Source organism: Seriola lalandi, unplaced genomic scaffold (genome assembly GCF_002814215.2).
Source record: "Seriola lalandi dorsalis isolate HSWRI2012SDOR001 ecotype SW California unplaced genomic scaffold, Sedor1 jcf7180002054246, whole genome shotgun sequence".
Taxonomy (NCBI): domain Eukaryota; kingdom Metazoa; phylum Chordata; class Actinopteri; order Carangiformes; family Carangidae; genus Seriola; species Seriola lalandi.
Window position 1 is genome coordinate 48,729 of NW_019524799.1, and position 23,429 is coordinate 72,157.

Below are 23,429 nucleotides of genomic sequence, written 5' to 3' on the forward strand. Positions count from 1 at the left end.
GGGGGGGGGGGGTTTGCATGAGAGAGTATTGTGTGTGTGTGTCTATGTGTGTGTGTCAGACAGAGAGAGTTCAGTGGCCTTCTGCAGGCTGGTGTGTCTGAGATTCGGTTGGACTCTGATCTTGAGGTTTATTTAAGCTGAATTCCGTGGGCTCATCAGGACCGGGTTACAAAAATCCTCCTATAGAACTAGAAAGAATGTGCAGCGCATACAGTTCTGCATAAGGCACAAAGGCATGTCTTTAGAGGTGGGGGCAGGCATCAAAAGACAGGCAGAGAAGGGATTTCTTTAGAGGCTGGGGGCAAAGAAGGTATTTTGGAGCTCCATTCAGTGCCAGGGAGAGGAGGGGAGGCATTTTGTGGTAAAGGGTGCATTTCCAGGGGATGTTAGGAACTTAAAAACTGCTGCAAACCCCGCACACCTCCTCTGTTATTGGAAGTTAATTAGCTCCAGTCATTCTTCTCTGAACCCGAGGGGCTACAATTAGTTTTGATCCTTAAATCCTTTAGTTTTTGGTGAATAAATAACAAAAACTGGCAACACTTTACTTTAACTCTGCCTATTTAGCATTTATAGGCAGCACATAAACATTTAATAAAATTGTTGACTACATGCTATAATGTAATTGTGAGTCAACAACTATAACTCCTGCTGTGGGCTGCCATAAGTGGAGGCTGGTGTATAAACCAGTAATGAAAGACAATATAGTAAATATAGTTGTAATAATAGAAAATATGTCTTTTGAAAAGTAAATATGTAAAAGAAATGCTTAAAAGTGCTTGCAACGACATCATAGTGTGTTAAAAAACAATTTATTTAATGTCTGTATACTGCTTATAAATACTAAACAGGGGTGCCGAAAGTAAAGTTAAATTTAAAACTTTACATACATTTTTATGCTAAATCATGTCTGCATGGCCTTTTTTTGTTTGGCACCCTAGCGCACATGATTGTGTTTTGGGAATGTAAATGTTTTTTTTCCTATTCTGTCTGGTGCAACAGGCCCTTCATGAATTTAAAATGGCTCTACCAATACACCTAAAACAATCAACTGAATGTACATGGATGTAAAAATTAACTTCTTAACTATTTCTCCATGAAGAAGCGCATCTACCTGCAATGTTTTCTACATCTTTTAATGAAACAAGCATGTTAAAACTCATAATAATAAAATCCGATATAATAAACTGTCATTATACATTTGGTGTATTATTTATATTTTTTAATTGTAAAAGAAATATCTGAGAAGAACAAAAATGTAAATGGTCAACTGAATAACTGCTCCAGAGGAGTTTAAAAGTGGATTTGATCAGTCCCTTGTTGAATGGCGGTACCCGTCTTTAAGCCATCTCCATGACCTTCTTGATCCAGTCCACATAGACAGAGACGCGGATGAAGATGTTGGGCTGTCCCGCATGTCCACAGCGCCTCATGGGGATGATCACACCCTCGAGTACCCAGCATTCCCTGTTCTGACACGCCAAAGGGCCGCCATAGTCTCTCTGCAGACACATAGGAACAACACTCTAGAGTCATTATTTGTCTCTGTTATGACTGACTGTCACTGCTGAGGTTGGAAACATCTTGCAGTCACATCTTGTCCAGTCCACCTCCATTATCCAAATGGTGAATGTGTTTGATTTATAGGAACATATAAATAGCTATATGGTCTTTGCTTAAAGTGATTTTCATCATCAAAAGATTTTCCTCACTATCAGTATTTGAACTTTTTTAGCACTCTCTCAGCACTTTCTTCTTGGCCATTAAAGGAATAGTTTAAAACGCATATTCGCTTCAACACTTGGCCTGCCTCTGCCCAACGTTAACACAACCCACCTAACAGCTCACCTAAAGCTGAAAGGCACATAATCCCCTTTACACCACAAACTGCCATATTTAAACTTCTGTTTTTGAATGGATTGAATGTAAATATGAAGCTAGAGCCAGCAACCAGCTAGCATAGTTCACCACAAAGACTGGAAAAAGCTCATTTTGTTCTTTATATGTATAACGTAATATATTTATAGATTCTAGTAGGCGGAGTTCGTTACCTGCAGTGTTTCCCTCTGTTTCCAGTCTTTGTGCTATAAGCTAAGCTAAACAGCTGCAGGATGTAAGTTCATATTTAAAACTCAGGCATGACAGTGGTATGTCATCTAACTCTCTGTAAGAAAGAAAATGTTGAACTATTCCTTTAATGCCATTGCACCTTGTAGTAGTTGCCAAAGAAAATGGTCAGTATTGGGGCATCCTGGTGACCTAGTGTTTAAGATGTATACCATATTAACAACAATATCTCGGGTTTGGCCTGTGTGTCATGTCTGCATACTGTAACCAATCTACTTAAGGCAAAATCTCAAAAAGAAAATAGTAATTGCAGAAATTCTGCTGCAGCTCCAAATGATAACTACAAATATTTCACTCAAAAACTGACAGTAAAGCTTTGACGCTGGGCACGTTTGTATGGACACCTACCTCACAAGCACCTACGCCACCCTGGAAAGAGCTTGTGCACATCTCATTCTCACGAACACGACCTCTGAAGTATTTGTTGCATTCCTTGTTACTAAGAACTGGTATGTGGGCCACGTTAAGGATAGTCTCATCTCCAGTCCCTTGGAAAACATAAAGGAGGAGAAACGAGTTAGCAGCTAATGTGTTTAGAGAGATGGAGGAAAAGAAAAGTAAGGTGGACAGATGTTGAATGGTTCTGGAAATAGCAACGCCATCTGTTGCTCAACGGTCTGAATAGCTTTCTCTTTTTGATGCAACATTACTTCAAGGGCAGGAACAAGATGCTTGTCCCAAGGAATCTATTATTAATCACTGCAAAAGAAGCATATTGTAGTTGCATGAAGCGCAGCATGTAGTGAATTCAGTGTCAAATTATCATTTCTAAAGGATTATACTTGCCTCTCGTCTCACCCCATCCTGCGATCTCACAGGTCGTCCTCTCAGCTACAATGTAGCGCTCAGGAGGGAGGCAGATCTGAGAGACACGCTCATTAAACTGGGCAGGGCTAAAGAAAGAAGAAGGAGATTACTGGTATGTCTGAGCGTGTGTGTGTGTGAGCGCGTGTGTGTGAGCTGAGGACATTTTGACAGTACACACTATTCCAGTTGTAGCATGACCAACTGAGACTCTGAGGGCCCGCAGACGATCTTAGTTAGAGGGATGGTTTGTACACCGGGCTCTCCTTCTTGTGGATCACGAAACAGTGTCCCCATCATGGCCGAGTACCCGGGCAGGTCCACGTAGCTGTGAACACATGCAAACAAGTAACATGGAAATATAAGTACTATGTTCATCCATTGTAGTTTAGCATGTTAGTCTGCTAACATGTGCAAACTAGTGCTTAACACAAAGTACAGCTGAAGATGATGGGCATGTCATTATGTATTTGGTCATAAGCCAACATATTGGAAAAATTTTAATTTTGAACTGATGATTCCAGTGGAGATAATATTAGGTGATCACCAAATGAATGTGAGGGATGCATGAATGTGTGTATCAAATTTCTTGGTAATCCATCCAGTAAAAACCTCATGGTGGCACTAGAGAAAAAGTCTGGGAATTTACAAAACCCATTAGGATTCCCTGTCTAGACAACATGGATATCTGTGCCAAATTTCATGTGAGTCCAACCAATAGTTGTTGATATTTCAATATGGACCAATGGGTTGGATCAACATTAGCTCCATTAGAGTAATGCTGCTAGCATGGCTAATTATTGTTCAAATCAAATCAGAAGAGACTGAGATATCCTGACTTTTAGTTCCTAGTGTGAGATAGTTTTTATCATTTTGTTGGTGGTGAATAAATAAAAAATGTGAACTACTTTACTTACATTTTCATGATAAATCTTGTTTTGCACCTCAGCATGCAGGCTAATGTTTTGGGAATGTTTTTCTGCTTATTCTGCCTGAACGCTGGTGGATTTTGGCTGCTTGCAACAGGCAGCTCATGAATTTAAATGACTCTGCTGATGCGCCCTGCTGATGGGTTGTGCTCCAAAAACCTTCAAATAAATAAAGTTTACCAAGAGGAGAAACACTGCTTGGTGCTGATCACCCATCTGGGGTTAACCAGGGATCCTCCACAGAAATGGTTTCCTTTCCTGCACACAAGGGGTCAGAGGTCACACACAGCACAGCAGAGCGTATTTAACCTGTTCATGACCAAACACAGTGGGCTCTCAGACTCACCTGTCCCTGAGACTCACTGTCCACGGCGAGTTTCCAGGAATCCCATTCACGATACGCAACCTCGTGCTCTGGGCACGGTCCTCTCTCTTCCCGCACTCACTAAAATCAGCTGGCTCTGTGTTCGCAAAAAGGCATGCAGAAGAAAGATTAAATATTATCGTGAAAATACACAAGGACACGTTGTCAGCTTGGAAATCTTACTTCATATTCATTCAGAAACTAACCTACTGATTCAGTCAGGGACACTTTCTCTCCAGCTGTTTGAAAACATCAAGAAACAGATGAATCGTTAAATTGCCTGTCAGGAAACAGAAGCTCTGGATGAATTTTGCACAACACAGTGCATGAAACTAAGTTAAACATCATCAGATAGTCAAAGATGGCAGAGTTCTGTATCGGTACCACACTGTTTGATGGCACAGTAGTCGAACTCAGTTTTGGGGTCAGTGGTGTAGCACCAGGGTCCATGCTGGTCCCCATCTGGGTTACGACAGTAGTTCTGTGTCAGATTGGCCTCAGGATGGGTCCTCGGGTTTATCCTGGAATATCACAAAGATTGTTTTTGTTAAAGCTATAAGCATCTCATAAATGTCACAAATTTGTGGAGCGAGGAATTATGATTTTTCTTTTTCAATTTTTCTTCAATTGGATGTTGCCTCCTGGACCATGAAGCAGCTCAATTTCAAATTTCATACAACAGACTAACGTGTAAAGTATGTACTGTATGTAATCTTTATAGAACTATTTTTTTAGTTAGTAGCCTATAAAAGAAGTCAACATATCTAACTGGAATAACTCATTATATTTCAATCAATTGAATCATCTCTGAGTTTAATTTAACAAAGAAATAGAAAAATGTTTTTCCAAAAATGTAACTTTTCCAGTTGTGAGCAGCTCCTCCCTTTCCTTTAAGCATTGCATTGTGCGAGAATATTGTTTGCACTATTGGAGAATAGCACACTACAAATATTTTTCTGCATGCGCACTGACTGTTTTCAGTATTCTTTGTTTTGTCACTTTTCTAGTGTGAACATGCAGCACACTGCTTAGAGTTAGTATGTACTAACGCTAATGGACACAGCTTTAATATAGAGGAAGCGAGCAGAGCTGTTCTTTAGCTTGTGTCGTAAATCTCCCCCAAAGGCCTGCAGACTGTAAACTTCTCGTTAGATACAGAAAATCATCTGTCTTTGAAAGACTTTAATGGTCAGCGTACTTGGTGCGGTGAGGTGTATTAACGTTCCATTTCTGGCAGGTGATCCCCTTACGGGTTTTTCGGACCATTCCTCTGTAGTTTCTTCCATTTTCATGGTAGCAATCTGAAAAAAAGACATTGCTATCATGACAGTGACCTTGATGAATGATGGAATTCAGTGAAAGTCATTAAAAAAAAAAGTTTTTGATAGAATTTGATAGAACACTGCCAATTCCTGTTCTATGCCTATCGTCATGCAGCATCGTAGCTACAACTGAGGACACTACATGGCCAGTTTAATTGTACAGCCTCATAATGGCATTACAGGTGGACATAGCTTTAACTCTGTTGCAATTACAGCAATGTTTATCATAGTTTGATTTAAGGAAATATTTGCTTTCTGGCGGGAGTTAGATGAGAAGATAGATACCACTCTCTCATTCATTAGTCGAGGCAGATGGCTGTTCACCCTGAGTCTGGTTCTACTCGAGGTTTCTGCCTCTTTAAAGGAAGTTTTTCCTTGACGCTGTCGCCTAGCGCTTGCTCTTGGTGGGAAATGTTGGGTCTCTGTAAATAATATTATAAAGAGAGGGTCTAGACCTGCTCTGTTTGGAAAGTGCTTTGAGATAACTTCTGTTGTGAACTGGCGCTATACAAATAAAAATTGATTTGACTTGATTTGACTTAAATATAAGGCTACAACCAGCAGCCTGTTGGATTAGCTCAGTATAAAGACTGGAAATAAGAGGAAACAGGTAGCCTGGCTCTGTCTGAACAATAAAAACAACCTCCTACCAGCTAAGCTAAGACAAACAGCTGCTGGCTGGGCATCTACCTCTCAGCAAGAAGAAGAAAATGTAGACTGTACATTAATAGCTCACTGAATAAATTAAAATGGAGTCCATGAGTCAAAAAATGCCTTGGGTTGGGGGTTTGCATTAGAGGTGACTTGCATCCATGACCTCTAGATTTCCAGAATCCTGTTTACAGCAGCCCAGTATATCCTCATGTGAGTATTTGCACCATCTTAGTGCCATTACAACATTGCCTGAATTTATCTTTTATTTTTCTCAAATCTGAAACAAGGAGCTGTACCCTCTGCTTCTATGTCGTCTGCACAGCGTTTGATCTGTAGGCAGAGAGCAGTCCTCATCTCTGGCACAGATGTGAAGCACCAGGGAGCCTCCGACCCATCTGGATTACGACAGTAGTTCTCCTCCAAACCCCTGGATGAAGTGCAACACGCAAATCAGCTTAAACAATGTCCACTGGCTGATCAGCGATGCATTAAATGACCTGCTAAACAGACATACGATATTGACCTCGCCCCCCTAATTTAGATACATGAAGATTACACCAATGCTTCTTGCAACTTCTACTAAAAATGGATGAACGAAAAGCTCATAATTGATTTTGTCATGATGAATGATCACTGCGTCACAAATAAGCTTAATATTCATTTCACATCTATATTGTCACTCAGATAGAGCAACCCGATTTTTAATGTGCAGTTGCTGACAATCTATCATCGACTGTCAACTGTCAGCAGAGAAATAAGATCGCAAGAAAATTCCCTGCAATGACATCTTGACATTAATATTCATGTGTGAGGCAAACAGAACACTTTCAAACCAACAGGCGGTGAGTGAAGGAAGTGACCCCAAAGTACTTTTACCTTTCAGCCACACTCAACTTCTTCCCCTTCCTCCATCATGCTGTATCTGGGTATGCTTACTTGCATTCATATGTGTTTGGGTAGAAGGGATGCTCATGAGGATACTGGGCGTCCCACCGCTGGCAGGGGATACCCGATGTTGTCTCGTTGACTTTACCACGGTAATCCTCCCCACGGCTGCGGAAACAGTTGGTGGTGAAGCTGGAGCGCTTCTCAATGCGAACCTCAGCTGGGCAGAAGGAGCAAATTGAAGAGGAAATTAAATTTTGTGTTACAGATCTTCTTTGGATGAAACAGAGGATGATGGTTATTAGATGTGGGCCCACTGGGCAGGACTCTTCACCAATTAATGAGAAGAGGAGATTTTGTGGATATTCAATTTATGTTGCAATATTCAATTGAAAAAAATCTTATTTTTGGGTGAGGTATTTCTTTCAGCCCAGCTTTTTTCAGCAGGAATATTCCAGTGTTTCCAATATGATAACACAGAAAGACTGGGTCTATAAACTACAGAGTAGCCATGCTGTCAGACTGAATATGTTTGTGTGGAACTATTTAACAAATACAATTAAACAATTTTCTTTTCATAAGTCCTTGATTGTGTGAGAATAATTCATACTCTGCTGTATAGAGTAAAATGTATTCATCCTATAAATATATATGGTATACAATGTGACATTGAAAAGATTAAAGTGAGGATTTTATTGTGGTCCTGTATGTCAGTGATTTTAGTTTGACTATTCCAGACCATTTTACACACATACTGTAAATACAAAAGAACATATGTAGTATTTTCTTTATATATTTTTGTTGCTTGTTATGATAAAGAGAATTTATTTGGAGCAGTGATTTGTGTTTCTGGCTACACCACAGGATGGTGCTATCTTATAGACTTTCAGGCTACAGTGATCTCTGCTCTCAGTGGAAATAACAGTGTTGCCAGGCTCATCTTGCACAACTCTTGTCGAAATTTTGGATAAAACACTGATGCCCTGTTTGGATTATTTATTTATTTATACTCTGAAGTTAAAAGTTCAGCATTTGAGTCTGTTTGCTGTGTCATTTCTTAAATATCCAACATAGTAGCCCCAGTAGGCTATTGATTTTTTAATTTATATATAATTGTACAAATTACTTATTTCCTTTTATCATAGCTTTAAATTGAGTTTTTATGTATATTTGTGAAATAATTGTAGTATTACTACTCCTACTACAAATGAAAACTAATGAAATGAAAACATGGTCACAGTAAAAAACTAAATGGAAACATAAACATTTTCACATAAAATGTAGCCTATAAACAGAAATTAAATAAAGAAAAACATTTGAATTAACGTAACATCCTGTGAGACAATGCAGGCTTCAATTACTGACAAACATCTGCTTCTTTCGCCACATTTACTCTTAAATCCAACAGGATCTTTTTTGTTTACAGTAACAGTATTTGTAACATGACTAACCCTAACCATTACATGGTATATAATATTTGCATATACATTGTTGAACATTAGTTGAGCATCAGAAGGAAAAAAGGCTCAATAGTGAAATGTTACAACAATCTGTAAACTCTCTGTAGCCGGACTATCCAAATAAAGTGTGACCCAATTCTGAAATGTCTCACAATTTGGGAGGTAATTTGAACAAACAACAAAAAGGTGATTTTCCTAAATTTAATTATACTGACTAAATGAGACTCCCTAATTCCACTATGTCTCCTTAATGCTGCAGATATCGACTCAATTTGGCCCACCTCTCGAACTAATGACAAAAAACAAAACAGGAAACTAACAAGCCGGTTGAATCCAACGAACCTTTGCTGTTACACAGGACATGATCATTGAGTCATCTGACAATTAATCGGTTGATCTATAAACTGTGATAAAATAGTGAGACGTGTTGTTTTGTCCAACACCCTGCCCAAAACCCAAAGATATTCAATTTACTATCATAGAAGATTAAGAAAAGCAGTAAAATGTCACAAACACTTTTGCTTAAAATAACTGAAGCGATTACCCAATCTTTCCAGCTCTAATCTTATTATGAGCATTTCTAATAGTGCCACTGTAACAAAAGCACCATCTTACTGCACTTGCTGATCTCGCAATTCTCTCTCTCCACCTCAGGGTCTGTTGTGTAACACCAGGGCACCGGAGAGGCGTCAGGGTTACGGCAGTAGTTGTCATCTAAACTCTTATCGGGATACCTGAAAAATACATGTGAGCCGTTTATTGATGTCCACAGTCACAAAACAAAGCACTAACAGGACTGCATCAGTAGAAAGTCGCGTGTGACATTTACATGTTGGTTCAGTTTCAGTTTCACTTGGCTAAACAGGTGCATGACAGATAATGTGGGAATGAATGCACGAGTACTTTTCAGGCTGGTAGATGTGCTGGTGGGGGTACTGCTGGTCCCATCTCTGACACTCCCTGCCACTCACCGTGTGGTCGACCTGGCCTCTGTAGTCCTCTCCATTACATGTGATACATACCTCTGCAAACAAAACCACAAACAAAGCGTCGAAGTCAGAGGTGTGAAATGTGAGAAGATGTAAAGAAAAGATCGCACATACAGAAACACTTCATTTTACAGGTCCCATCATTTCCAAGTAATCTCCTTTGAGGGAATTGATGTAATTAGAATTTTTTAGGAAGGTTCCTGGAGAAGACTGTGTAATTTGTTGCTAATTACAGGGAAAATGGAGACTGTGTTTAATTGGTACACCTGTTAATTACAATTTTCTTTTACTAAAGTAACCATCTTTTAGTCAGTGCACATTAAGTCAACTGAACATGCAAAAATATTTTTTTAAAATGTGTATATAACAAGTAAGCATACTCACCAAATAAATGAATATTTATTTGCGTTTAAATAACTCATTAAAACTGAAGGGGTTCTTTCAAGGAAATTCATCTGGAAATCTACAACTGCTTATAAACTACACTGAAGTAAATACTAATTTATATTCCTAATTCTTTCTTTAAAACTGTGTCTGTACTTTCTCTGAATATTGTCTAGATTTTCCTCATAATTAGTGGCAAATTACATAGAAAACCTCCTAGAAATTTCAGGACCCATAAATACAGTATGACCCATCACATGTGCTTAATGCGTGGTTATGAACACATGTACCATCTTTGCACTGGGGAATGTTGCAGCTTTCATAGCGTCGCTCAGGATCCGTGGTGTAGCACCAGGGACCTATTCGATCCCCATCTGGATTCCTGCAATAGTTCAACTCCAGGCCATTAGCAGCTGTGGGAGTCCACCTGAGACAGACAGAGAGTTTTCCAGTGAGTCTTATAGTTATATAGTGGAGTCAGAAGGTTATTAGGACACATTTCAGATGTGTTGGCTCTGTACTTAAGCACACTTGAGTCTGACTGTAAGGTTGAAGTGGGTGTTTAAATCCACTTCAGATCAACAATGTAGCACTCAGACAGGAAGTAACTGGACAAATTAACAAACTTAAATCTGTTACACCTCTGCACTATTTCATTTGCTCCACTGAAAGCCTCCCGGAACTGCCGTCAATTCCACCACCTCTGGTTTCATTCTGCTGCAACCTCTGCAACTTCCCACCCACTCTCCCACCCACTTTTCCTTCGTGTTCACCTCCGCTCTGCCTCCTATTAGCACATTTTCCTCATTAGAGGTGAATTTATACCAACGAGTGGTAGCAAGTGGAGAACTATCAACCGGTTTCTCTACTTCCATTTTTACCTGAGTATATCGAAAGGTTACAGGATACAGGATGACCTCCTTTAACCAAATTAGTTGTATTTTAAGAGCCGTCACGCCACTGAAAAGGCTCTGTTGTAAGGTTTGATTTGTCTCACTGGGCGCTACATCTGCTATGCAGACGACACCCAAGTATACTTGTTGTTCGTGCCAGACAACCACACGGTCTCTGCACTGTTTTGAGACGTTTACTGTTCACCCAGTATGAATGTGAAGACCTTTAAACACATGTGAAGATGAAACGCCAATCTATTCTCATATTTCATTTCAAAGTCAATGTAGTGAAACAATGTCCTAAAACCCTCGGACTGCACTGTATGAAAGACTTAATGACTCCTCAGAGGATGAGTCTCACCTGTGATCATGAGGAAACTTGGACCACCACTGTTGGCAGGTGAGGCCGCTGTTTGTGGTGAAAACCTTCCCTCGGTAGTCTTCCCCTTTCCCCACGATGCACTTTCTGACATAGACTTCACAATGAAAACAGACGATTAAACAACTCCAGTACCGACACATCAAACTGATCACTGTACCGTCACACAATGTGAGCGCATGTGAATCTCACCCTTCTTCTCGTAAAGGTCACAGTTTACATTTCTCTTCACCTCTGCGTTGCTGCCATCACCCACCCAGGGCAGATGCTTACAGGTGACAGTCGGACGTGTCTCATAGTTAAACGCTCTGGTGGTGAGGGATATTTTCATGTCAAAAGTCTATACATTAATGGCTACACACTTAAACATAGAAGACATTTATGGGTTATCATTAATAGCTTTATTTTCTGACACATATATAAAAAGACATTTCAGGTTTGTGACCTGTCATCCTTATTACAACCTAAGTTCTACCAGTAATAATAACATTAATTTACATTAATTAATAGCGAATGTCCGGATCTCAATCACAATTTACAGAGCGACTTCCTGTTTCAACTGATGATGCACTGCACTTGTAAGAGCCATAATAAGAAAGGCTATGTGCCAATATATATTGTGATTCCACAGGACTGTGTTGTGAGTAATTAACTGTTGTTGCTGAAATTAAAATTGAAATAGTTATAACATTTCCATTATTATCAATCATGTCATGGTTGACAGCTCATAGTTGGAGGTGGAATTAATTAGGTCTGTGGAGCGAGACAGGTTTTGAACAAGAGGATAGCAAAAATGTTTTTTTTCTTTTCACTGTTTATTTTTCAAACTAAACTTTCATGTTAGTTACCGGCTTCTGAAGATTTCTTTAGTGTCAGAGTCAATGCATTTACACAGATTTTAGGTCAATAGTAGTTGGTGGTTAAATAGAACAACACAGAATGTGTGCAAACACAGTTTTCCTGTGCAATGAGGGATTATTAATGATATTAACAATATTTTTTAATACAACCTACAACCCTAAATTAATGGTTTTCCACTTTATAACAAGACGTGAACACTTACACTTGCAAAGTACAGCATGTCATCAATGACTAGATGGCAAAACAGTCTCACCACAAGGTCCCTTAAAAGTTTTTCTAGAGCTTTTGACCATATCACATGATCTTCCTCAGCAGAGGAAGCTTGCCCAGTTTTCACTCCATGACAATGAACTTTGAAACAACACACATGATAACTCCTTAAGATGCTCAGATTTAAAAAAAAAAGCATTTTGATGAAAACTGAGCAAACTCTATCTGCTGATGAAGGTCATGAGATATGACTGAAAACCTCTGAACAGCTACTACTGTCCATCGAGCTGGGATTGTTTTGCCAACTGATGCTTCCAAGGTCAAGGGTGAACGTTTAGTCTCATTAGTGAATGGGTCTGGCCCTGACGCTCTAAAGTCCAACTGAGTCTCAAATAAAATATATTACACAACATCTCTTAAATATGAGCTCACAACCTGGCAACCAGAAAGTTGTTTTTATTTGTGTAGTTAGTCATAAATAACAAATAATAAGGCTGTTTTATTTATGGCCTCATGGGGAAAAAGGTGCCTAGTGATGATCACAACCTGCTGTATTAAATGGGTTTAATGTGGATACCTGCAGTCCAGTGACTGTGCGCAGCGTAAGGCACACTCCTCCAGGTTCAGGCCCTGTAACAGCAACACTCGTGCTGAGTTCCAGGAGGTAGGAACCAGTTCTCTGCCCTCAGAGCGCTGGAAGTCATTCAGACGACTGCGGTACCCTGTTTATACACAACAGAACCAGAACCGCGGTTTCTACAGGCTGTCTTTAAATTTATCCTGGAGTGCAGGTGCTAACTGAACTCGTACCAACTACATCATTTGGGCATGAGCCTGCACACATACAACCTTTGGACCAAGAGACCAACAGCTGAGACCAGAAAAAGCTTTTAAGAGCAACATATCTGGTTACTGAAACAATCAACCACCACTAATATTACTGCTGCTGCCACTACAACTACAACAATCACTAGCATGTATTTACACAGAACTAAATTGAATTCCTTGTACTCATTAAACTAAACTGAAAATAATTTATTGGTTGTATTTTGGGGATTTCTTCATTTTTGTAGTTTAAGACATAATCTTAGAAAACTCAAAATCTGCTGCCAAAAACACATTCAAATCAAAACGTCATTATCCTCATAACAAATACAACTTTTAGTCATTTAAAATTAAAAACAGGGATCATAAAACTTTCTTACCAGTGACCAGTCCGACTGTCAGGAGAATACAGGACAGAAGCAGTTTCATTGTTTGTGGTCTGTGGTAGATAGAGACTTATAATACTGGATAATAGTGTGGCCACAGACTGGGATCCTGCGGCGATTTGGGTTTTTTTTTTCTTCTGTAGATCACCCTGATAGAAGAGAAAAATCCCCAGATGTTCAGAAGGAGTGTGGCAATCCACGCAGAAAGCAAAAAAAAAAAAAATCCTGCCTAAAACACAACCACCCACACGCGAACCCTGCGCTCTTATTCAAACAGAGGCCCTAATCCCCAAAACACAGCCGATCAATACATGTATCAATCATTAATGAACAGTGGCACATCGGCCCTCGTCCATGCAAACTTTTTCCTATGATACTCCAATCCGTGTACAATGTACCTGACGTTTAAACCAAATATCCTGCATGAAACACAGACGTCTGGTTGGATTTGAATTTGCTGCCAGAATAAAAGCAGTTCTCCAAACAAACGCTAGACGTCAGTAGAATAATTTCCAGAGGTTTTCCGGGGTTTTTTTTTTCTCCCGTTTTCCGGGAAATAAAGTGAAACTACAGCTGGGTCTGGACTACACACAGATCTAGTTTGTTGGTTAATCATCGGCTCGTTTCTGCAAAGCATCAGGTAAGTGTCATTGTGTTTGTGATGAAGAGCGGGAGCACAGAGAGCGAGCTCGATATCACAAATAAAATGATCTAATGTGGACTTTGATCAGAGTGTGTAACCTGCCAGCTTCACTCCAACTCTGGACAGGACAGGAAGTCTCTGTGAACTCACACGACACATTAAAAGACAGTTATTGAAACACAGAGCGGACAAATTAACAGGAACATGATGCAAAACGGTGCAACATGCGTCTTTGTGGAGCAATTGACCGTGTTCAGTTGAGACTGTGCCAGAGAGGTGTGGATTAAATCGGCCGTGTTTACCACTGAGGCTTCATTTACCAGGGCTCTCTTAGACATGCACATGTGAAGGGAATAGACTTGGCTGATGTGTTGATGTGAGCAGCTGCCACCTGATACCTGTTATTTATTTACTTAGTTGGCTTCTACTTATTGTTTCTTTTTCCCCCCTGATGTACAGAACAACCACATGCTGTTCAGCCAGCACTACACCACATGAAGAAGATTCACGGATGAATAATCTCTCTGATGTACAAGCAAAAACGCATCGGGCAAAAAGGCTAGTGTGAAAAGTAACACTTAAGTAAAAGAGAATCCTAATACAAAATTTAAATAGCCTGTATATAACATGTACATTTGTCACGATTTAAAGGCAAAGTGCACAGTAAACCAATAATAACAATAATAATACTAGTTATACTACTAATAATAATGATACAAAAAATGTTTGTTTTATTTGCCCATTCACAAAGGACTTGTTTTTATACATTTTAACTGAAACTTAAACTTCTTAAACTTGATATATATTTTATTTTATGTTTGCAACAAACTATTATCATATAAAACAACCTCAGCCAAAGGAAGTAGACTCATTTAAATATTATTGTTATTATTATTATTATTATTACCAATGAGTTACTGGACACGTGAATTTCCCCTGGGAGATAAATAAAGTATCTATCTATCTATCTATCTATCTATCTATCTATCTATCTATCTATCTATCTATATTATCAATTTAAATTTTGCAATTAATTGTGTATGCTACAATAGTGACAGTTGCCTGTTACAATTTTGCAGATATCAGGGTCATGTCTTTAAAATGCTTGCTCTGTTACTGTTACCATAACTCATATATTCATTTTACCATAATATAACAATGAGAAAAGCAAATACCCTCTCATTTGATAAGCTGTAAACAGATTGTTTAGTAATTTTGCTTGAAAAGTTACTAATAAAAAGTTGCCAATTCATTTTCTGTTGATCAACTAATTAACTAAAGTGTAGGACTGCCACTACTCTGTTCTTACAGAGGGATCCCTCCTCTTTTGATCTTCATGAGGTTGCTTTTTTTTCCCATAAAAGGCTTCATCTGAGTCGCAGGTTTAAGGAGAAGATCTTATGTTGTTCCGATTCAGACAAATTTGTGATTTATGGCAATATACTGTAAACGCGCTTGATCGGATTATGATTTTGTATGTAAATGTGCAGACTGATCTGAGAATTCAGTGGGTTTTTTTGTTCAGGATGTCAGCTGTTAAGATGACAGAAGGGAGTGTGCAGGTGGAGAGCTGCAAAGCACCGCTGTTCTACAGACAAAGTGAACCCGCCTCAGGGGAAGTGAACATGTCAGTTCTGCTCCTTCACGGCATCCGTTTCTCATCAGAAAACTGGGTCAACATTGGCACTCTGGAGACTCTGGCCGGAGCTGGCTGCCGTGCAGTCGCCATCGACCTGCCAGGTGAGTCTGAAGGGAACAAACTCGGCCTTCTTCACTACTTCACACAAGTCTGGATGAACAACTGGGCAGAGTGGGCAACTGCTCTGGATTCCCAGACCTCCAGGGGTCCTAAAAGTCCCAGGTTCACTGTGTCTGGTTGCTGGAACTTTAATCACTTGCATATACGTATGTAAGGGCATTTGCATCACTAGTTCTAACACCAGCAGTGTACAAATGGATGCACAGACAACTATCAATGGATGACTTAAGAAAAATTAATTTGATAATTCTCAAACTATTTGGTGCTAAAGGTTTTTAAGTACCACAGCTGCCTCCGTGGGCTGTGTGTCGCAGCCACTACTGCTGACTGTAACTGTGTACCGTGTTGGTGAGCAGGCCAAACCATAGCATCCCTTTGTTCCACAGCCTTTTCACCTCACACAGTATCATCTTCCTACCAACTCTCCCACACCTCCCAGTTTGACAACCTCTGCTCTAAAGGTTCTGGTGTGAAAACTGATTGGTATGTAGTTCTCGAACAGCAAAAATTGTGTCCCAAGGCCACTAAACAGGTTAATCTGGACATGTTTTTGCTCTTGTTCCCCACCTGCTGCCCTCTGCTTCCTCTCTCAAGCCTCCCTTAACCCCATCCCTCTCCCTGTCTGTCCACAGGACTTGGACGGTCTAAGTCAGCTGAGGCCCCAGCACCGGTGGGAGAACTGGCCCCTGCAGGTTTCCTGAAGGAAGTGTGTGAGCACCTGAACCTGAGCCCCGTGGTGGTGATCAGCCCGTCCCTGAGTGGGATGTACTCCCTCCCGTTCCTCCTCCAGCACCAGGCTCTCATACGAGCCTACGTCCCTGTAGCTCCCATCTGCACCGACAAATTCACAGCAGAGCAGTACCAGAGTGTAAAGGTACAGTCTGTGCATGAGGATATGCCTCTGGTTTATATTCTTTTCTAGTTTCCTTCTGTGGAAAACTTTTTTATTTCCATTTTTTTTACATTATGTGTGCGCTTCATTTGCTCTTTAAAGGATAACTTGAGCAACTGTGAATGTCAACTCCAATTTCCAGCATTTCCCGGTCCCCTTTCTAAAAGAGGCTGTGGATTTTTACATGCTACCATGACAGGAGTAGATATCATGTGACTTTGTACTTTCACAGACGCCACTGCCTTTCATCCAACTCCAAACCATTCCAAAATTAAATTTCTTAGATAGCAAACCAAGTGAAGGTGCATAATCCATGAAGGGGATGTGTGCGTTACAGGGAAGTAGTTCACCTCCAGAAACAAGCAAACATGTCTGAAGAAAACGCATGAAGCTCTTACTGAAGGAGCAGATGACGCTCTGTGATTTGGGGAAAATATATAATATACTGTAGAACAAAAGCAGTGTCATAATATCAGAGTGGAATTATGATAGTAACATGATTAAATACACACAGCAAATGAAACAGAATAAAATCAGTGCTGAAATGTAAGTACTGTATTTGAGTATAATATTATGGTACTTTTACTTTACTTAAATATTTCCATTTTATTTTCTTTGATACTTCTAATATAACATTTGTTTGACAGCTATAGTTACTGTTTACTTTGATGATCGAGGTTGTACATAAAAAAACACATGATCAGGTTTTTAAAAGTGGCTGTGCTGTTTTAACTGTATTTAAAGCTGAAAGAAGTTGACATACATAGAAACACAACAGTAATTATAATGCAGTATTTTACTCTAACTCTGACTAGGCCTATTCTTTTTCATACCTTTTTATACTTTATGTGCATTTTGCCAATAACACTTTTTAACAACAAGTTTTTAAAGGTGCAGTCCACTGATTTGACAGATGAAAGTCAGTTTGACTGGTCACAGGGAGAATTAATCATCTGTAGAACGTCTTCTGTGGCTTTGGAGGAGCTTTTTAAAACAACCTCAGTGATGTCAAAGTGAAGTTACCAGGTTTATCTTGGTTTGGAGACGACTTTTTCTTAACACAAAAACTATTTTTACACACTGTTATCGAAAAGATGCTGTTGAGCTGTATCATGGAAATTGTCGGGATTCAGCGTTTTTTGGGACTTCATTAGTCATATTGAAGTACTTTTATTATTAATCTTGTACATTGTGTTAACTCACATTACATGTTTTAATTGGCCTTTCTGCACGGCCAGAACCTGCAGCTTCTATGGCCACATCTGGACTGGAGTCTGGAGTAGAACTTTTAATTTGTAAGGGAGTACATTTATAATGTGGTAGTGTCTTACAAGTAGAGAACCTAAATACTAATGATAAAAGCTGCCTCACCACACTCTGTTCTCACTCTCTTTTATTTACTCTACTTTTGTTCATATTGACATCTAGACACATAAATTAGGCACATCTAATAAAAATAAAAAGCTTGTCTCTTATTTTCTCACCAGACTTGTTTGAGTTTTTTTTTCAAACTTGAGGTAAAATGTAGGACATCTTCAAAATCCCTTTAGCAACAGGTTTGAATTATTTTTTACTTGTGTCTCATGTCTCCTCCAGGTCCCATCGCTGATCGTTTATGGTGACCAGGACGCTCAGCTCGGAGAGGTGTCGCTGCGCAACCTGAGCAATCTGGCCAATCACAGCGTGGTGGTGATGAAAGGAGCAGGTCACCCCTGTTACCTGGATGACCCGGACACTTGGCACAAAGCTCTCACAGACTTCCTTACCACGCTGTGAATATCTTCACTGTGTAGTGGAGGAGAGATTCACACACACACTGTATCATTGGAGCCACATACATAAACATGTTGTTCATTCATGACAAATGTAGACCACAAACATCCTCCTGCATGACCTGATTTTGACTTTTTAATAGTGTCAGTAATCAAACTGTAAATCAAGTCTTTTTTAAAATGATTAGGAGCAGACAAGGCTCAGACTATTTAAGGAAAAGTTCAACATTTTGGAAGATATGTTATTGGGAAACAGATAACTGATACAGTTACAATTTATTCTTTTATAGATTTTATATTTTCAATTTAACCAGGCAAATTCAATGAACCTCCAGCTGTGTCTCGCTGAGAAACCAAACACCACACACTGAACTGAAGTGAAAAATATGAACATTATTTAATAACTGATTCTCTGTAATAAACAATTTGAAAATATTTTACAAGGAGTCACAGACACAATATTTTACAAATTTTGCCCTCTTCTTTTTTTTTTCTTTTTTTTTAGCTTCATCTGTACAAAAGAATGGAGCGACATGGACCAGTGCCCAGAAAAGAAGGAGCGAAATCTTCCACACACACACAAACATTCACACTCACATACGTACAAGAAATAAAAGAAACAAAAACTAATGAAAAAAAACAAAACAGAAAAAAAAACATTTTGACTTCAGATCTCAAACTTATCAACAGTGCTGTATTCCTATATTTTTTTTGACTTCACTTAAAATTCGACTGATTTTACTTTTTTTTTTTTCTCTAAATGTTGTTATTTTTTTCACACACTTGTCAAACATGGTCACATAGCACCAGACTACAGACTACAGAATCACATACACACGTGTCTTTCCCACAGAGACGCACCAACACAGATGCAGCGAGGGTCGGGAGGGGGCTTCATGAAAACCCTCCCTTACTTGTTTTCTAGGGGCGTGTCCTAAAGCTGACCCCTCCCTCTCATCCCCAAGCTGGTCCAATTTTCTGTTTTTTCTTTTTTTTTTTTCTTTGTTTTTTTGGCAAAAGTAAATTTGTCAAACCACAGAAATCATACGTGTGCCCCTTTAGAAGACATTTTCCGTGGGGATGCACACACAGACGTCACTACATGATTCCTCCATGACCTTCTGATTGACAGGCCCGTGCTGCTCTGTGGAGACCCACTCCCTGAGCTTGCCTCTGACATCCCGCCCTCTCACAAAAAAAAAAAACAAAAAAAAAACACCTAGCGTGACGTCTTCAGTTTACTTCTGCCTGGTGCTTGACATCTCCCAGCTGGGCATGAAGAAGTGTCATTACATGTTTGCTTAAATATGTGTGTGCGCATTGTGCATAATGTTTTGGTGCAGGTGCACAAACTGTAGGCCTACATATTTACGTATATGTGTGAGACTGTAAGCATACAGAGCCGGGAAAAGAGAGGAAGTTGCAGGGCGTACATTTCCACAGGCACGTGTAGCGTTCATTTACAGACAGTGGAAATAGGGAAATACAGACAGAATTAATGGCACAGGACAGACAAACGAATGCCAGAAAAGTACAACTGCACCCGCCATCAGATGATCCGGCCCCTACCCAACTCTGATAAGGAGCAAATTGCAAATACAAATCTTAAATTTCAATTCTTTTGTCTTTTATTTTACCGAGTCTGATTTCTTCTGAGCCGCGCTGCAGTTACTGTGCCAGCATGTTTGTCACATCAAAGAGTACCAACAACTGTACAGAGTGTGTTAAGTTAAGGTTCAAATCATTGTGTGAATCTTCCCACCTGAGCGATACAGTGAGGGTTGGGTGGGTTGTGAACATCGAAGGTCGGAGGCTTTTGAAAGTTTAAAAACTCCCACCCGCTTCAAGCATTTAATCGAACAGGCATCAATCGATATTGAATCATTCCAAGACGTAAAAATACAAAACTAGAGCTCACTATACTTACTGCAGAACACCAAGAAAACCCAGGGGAGTGAATATTTTGGAGGATCTATTTGTGTGTGTGTGTGTGTGTGTGTGTGCGTGAGAAAGAGTGTACATGAAAGGGGAGGGGGACGTATCAGAGCTCTGTACTGCGTAACACTAAGGCATTTATAGAGGCTTTGTTAACTATGTTGCATTTGTAAAAGAAAACACTGATGAACTACACATTCTTTCGGACCCCTTTGCTCCCGTAGATTGATTTTTGAAGCCGACTGATGGTTAAAGACGGATTCTTTTTGTTTCAGTAAAATCCCTTTTTTTTTTTTTCCCTCTACAACAACACTGGATTTTGTCCTTTGCAACACAGGAACAGGAAAAACAGCTATGCTACCACAACTGTCATCCCTCACACACTCTGTTTAAAAGACATTCCCTATGAGGTTTTTTTTTTAACGCAAACTAAAACACATACATCCATACACAAACACATACGATTCAGGCAGAACTATAGCAGTCAGGTGGCCCTAAAAGTTAAGTCGCTGTATACTGATAGTGTATCATAGATCTATACATGGCTTTGTAAAGGAACAGTATAGTAACTCCATATGATGGCAGTCAGGTGGCTCTGAAGGGGCACAGACACCACAGCCGAGAGGGCAAATACATTAAGCTAGAGCCGGTGGGTGTGACGGCTCTGTGTAAAGCTATATCTATAGCCAACAGATTCAGTCTCACTGGCTCCAAAGCCTCAAAGATGGCTGCTTTATAAAGGTACTATACAGTAACTCTACTCTTAATACAGCCGATGCATTCCAAAACAAAGTGCGTCAAGGCACTATGAAACAGAGCGGCTCCTAAACATGGGAGTCTAAATGACTTTTCACACATCGTAATGATCAAATGACGAACTGTGACGGATTACAACCAGAGTACTACTGTACGTGATCACCATATTTAGTGGCCTCTTCTGCACTTTTGTTGGAAATGTTGATAAGCCCCTATCCCCCAGCAGCGAATGGTTTTGAAGTTTGAACAGCATCAGTCAAAAGGTAAAATAAGCCCCCAACAGAAAGAAGAAGAAGAAAAAAAAATGATTAGCCCAAAAAGAAGAAAAACTCACCTGGAATTACTATGAGAGAGTCATGAGGCAGAGATCTTGGTGTGTTTGAGTGTGTGAACAGGAGTTGAGCACATGTACAAATCGTGATTAGGAGTGTTCGTCGAGGTTAGTGGAGAAGCCTCATGAGGATTGGCAGAGGTGAGCTTTCCTATCAGAGAGTGCAGGGACTTCTTTTTTTTTTTTTTAACATCAGTCTAAACCAGAGGTCAGAGTGGTCGATTGATCGTAAAGGAGAATACTACACAACATCAACAGCGCTCCTGAACAAATCTGCAGTAACTCAACGCTGATTCATATTTCACAGCTGTCACTAGTGGACGACAGATAGCACTAGCCTTAAATAGTCAATATAAGGAAAAACATTACCATCATGTAATTACAATAATCTCCAGTGGACGTCGTTTAAAAGCATTCATCTGTAATTAGGAGCTGCACAAAATGAATCAGCCTTCAGTTTCCGGCCGTCTCCACACCTCCTCTCATGGTTTATCCTAAATCTAAATCAGGAGCCACTTCTTCTTGTGTTTTGGCTATAAAAAATAAGTCAACATGAAAGTCTATCTCATTTTGGCAAGTAGATATAGTGCATACATGAATTCACGTCGTTTTAGGTGAACACCTAACGACTTCCTTTTCAAATTGAGACCTAAATATACTGTATGTTTGGAATACTCATCACTTCAGCAGTTTATACTTGACATTTTGTATACTTGACAGTTCTTATTTTTGTTGTTTTTCTTTTATGGTGGCTATTTGTGGCTGGACGGTGCACAGCCCGTTAGGAGAGGCGAGTGACAGAGCGGTGAGACTCTGAGATGGAGGAGAGAAGGAGGAGGAGAAGTCCCACCGTCTGTCCAACAGACAGAGGCGAAGCTGGACAAGATACCCTCAACTCTCCAGTCTGTGTGAGGCGGGAGATCCGTGTCGAGGACATTGACGTGTCCCTTTTCCCCCCCCCCTCCCATCTCTGGATGGTGGACGCGGTGAGGTGGTCGTGGGGGGTGGAGTGTGGGGGCCTTTGTTTTCTTTTCAGACGTTGTCTCTGATGATCCAGGTGGTCCAGCACCACCTACTCCTCCTGCAGATGAAGGTTAATTGGCTGAGGACACAAATGTCCAGCAGTTGTCACTAAGCGACACAAACTGAAGCAAGCTGGGTAGCGCGGCACTCAGGGCTTCCGACTTGCTGTGATAGGAAGTCCCATTATAACCTATGACTATATGGGGAGGGGAGGGGGGCACAGAGGTGGGGAGGCAGCGGCAGAGGGTTTCAGGACGTGGGATAAGCTTGGGAGGGCTAAAAGGAGAATAAGTGGAGGAAAATGTAATTAATGTAGTAGGGAGTGAATGTGGGGGCTGACAGCCGGATAAAGCAGAAGCAGCTGGATGAGCAGTAAAGTGTAGAGAGACGGACGGAAAGAGTGACCTCGCCCACAGTCCGACGTGTTCTCCTGCAGAGGAAAAAATGCAGCTGTAATTTTGAATACTGTGGAAAACAGTCTGATATTTATTCCTTATGCTTGGTTACTTCTATCATCTGACTAATGTGTGTGACTAACAACCATTTATTAAATATTTTGTTTCATTCTGTTTCTGTTGTCATGCTAGAAATGCAAGAAACTGCCAATAGGAAGCTGGACACACTCCTTCAAACAAGCTTTAGTTTAATTGCAAGTTTTATATTATTCAAAGAATAGTTTGGCATTTTGGGAAATACACCCATTCACTTTCTTGCCAATAGTTAAATGACAAGATTGATAATACACCGCTCTCGTGTGTGTGCATATGAAGCTAGTGCCATCAACCGGTTAGCTTAGCTTCGCAGACTGACTGGAAACAGGGAGAAACAGTTAACCCTGCTCTGCAC

General features: G+C 40.1%; 3 protein-coding genes across 9 annotated transcripts in view; 1 reads left to right on the top strand and 2 right to left on the bottom strand.

The window, feature by feature from the left end:
* Nucleotides 1-1,120: 1,120 nt before the first annotated feature.
* On the bottom strand, nt 1,121-13,735 carry mst1 (macrophage stimulating 1). The gene is made up of 18 exons (XM_023404538.2): nt 13,467-13,735; nt 12,839-12,983; nt 11,383-11,498; nt 11,173-11,287; nt 10,209-10,345; nt 9,449-9,569; nt 9,161-9,279; nt 7,137-7,305; nt 6,497-6,627; nt 5,423-5,525; nt 4,609-4,745; nt 4,431-4,463; nt 4,207-4,321; nt 4,041-4,118; nt 3,113-3,259; nt 2,914-3,020; nt 2,476-2,615; nt 1,121-1,502 (listed from the first exon to the last, which is right to left on the bottom strand). The coding sequence occupies exons 1-18, from the start codon at nt 13,513-13,515 to the stop codon at nt 1,341-1,343; spliced, it is 2,124 nt and encodes a 707-aa protein (XP_023260306.1). The 5' UTR covers nt 13,516-13,735; the 3' UTR covers nt 1,121-1,340.
* Nucleotides 13,736-13,870: 135 nt separating this feature from the next.
* Nucleotides 13,871-18,808, top strand: abhd14b (abhydrolase domain containing 14B). Of its 6 annotated transcripts, none has more exons than XM_087173518.1 (5): nt 13,871-14,491; nt 14,575-14,673; nt 15,641-15,855; nt 16,507-16,748; nt 18,363-18,808. In XM_087173518.1, exons 2-5 carry the CDS (start codon nt 14,627-14,629, stop codon nt 18,540-18,542), a joined length of 684 nt encoding a protein of 227 aa, XP_087029644.1. In that variant the 5' UTR covers nt 13,871-14,491; nt 14,575-14,626; the 3' UTR covers nt 18,543-18,808. The 6 variants fall into 6 exon arrangements, with proteins under 6 accessions (XP_087029644.1, XP_087029645.1, XP_023260307.1 ...); XM_087173519.1 differs by having other exon boundaries at nt 13,871-14,391; XM_023404539.2 differs by having other exon boundaries at nt 13,871-14,112.
* A 103-nt stretch (nt 18,809-18,911) lies between these two features.
* The window catches only part of cacna2d2a (calcium channel, voltage-dependent, alpha 2/delta subunit 2a), a 140,428-nt gene continuing 135,910 nt past the window's right edge, over nt 18,912-23,429 (bottom strand). For both annotated transcript variants that reach the window (XM_087173517.1, XM_023404537.2), the window contains one exon: nt 18,912-23,013. In XM_087173517.1, the coding sequence (XP_087029643.1) occupies nt 22,891-23,013 (123 nt within the window). In that variant the 3' untranslated portion in view covers nt 18,912-22,890. The remainder of the gene's footprint in view (nt 23,014-23,429) is intronic.

Excerpts from the sequence above, each read along its gene's own strand:
- abhd14b (XM_087173518.1), top strand. The coding sequence starts at position 14,627 with ATGAATAATCTCTCTGATGTACAAGCAAAAACGCATCGGGCAAAAAG. Across the intron at positions 14,674-15,640 it reads AAAACGCATCGGGCAAAAAG|GATGTCAGCTGTTAAGATGA; the intron begins GCTAGTGTGAAA and ends TTTTTTGTTCAG. Across the intron at positions 15,856-16,506 it reads AGTCGCCATCGACCTGCCAG|GACTTGGACGGTCTAAGTCA; the intron begins GTGAGTCTGAAG and ends GTCTGTCCACAG.
- mst1 (XM_023404538.2), bottom strand. The coding sequence starts at position 13,515 with ATGAAACTGCTTCTGTCCTGTATTCTCCTGACAGTCGGACTGGTCACT. Across the intron at positions 10,346-11,172 it reads AAGTTTCCTCATGATCACAG|GTGGACTCCCACAGCTGCTA; the intron begins GTGAGACTCATC and ends TGTCTGTCTCAG. Across the intron at positions 4,464-4,608 it reads CTGTGCCATCAAACAGTGTG|CTGGAGAGAAAGTGTCCCTG; the intron begins GTACCGATACAG and ends GTTTTCAAACAG.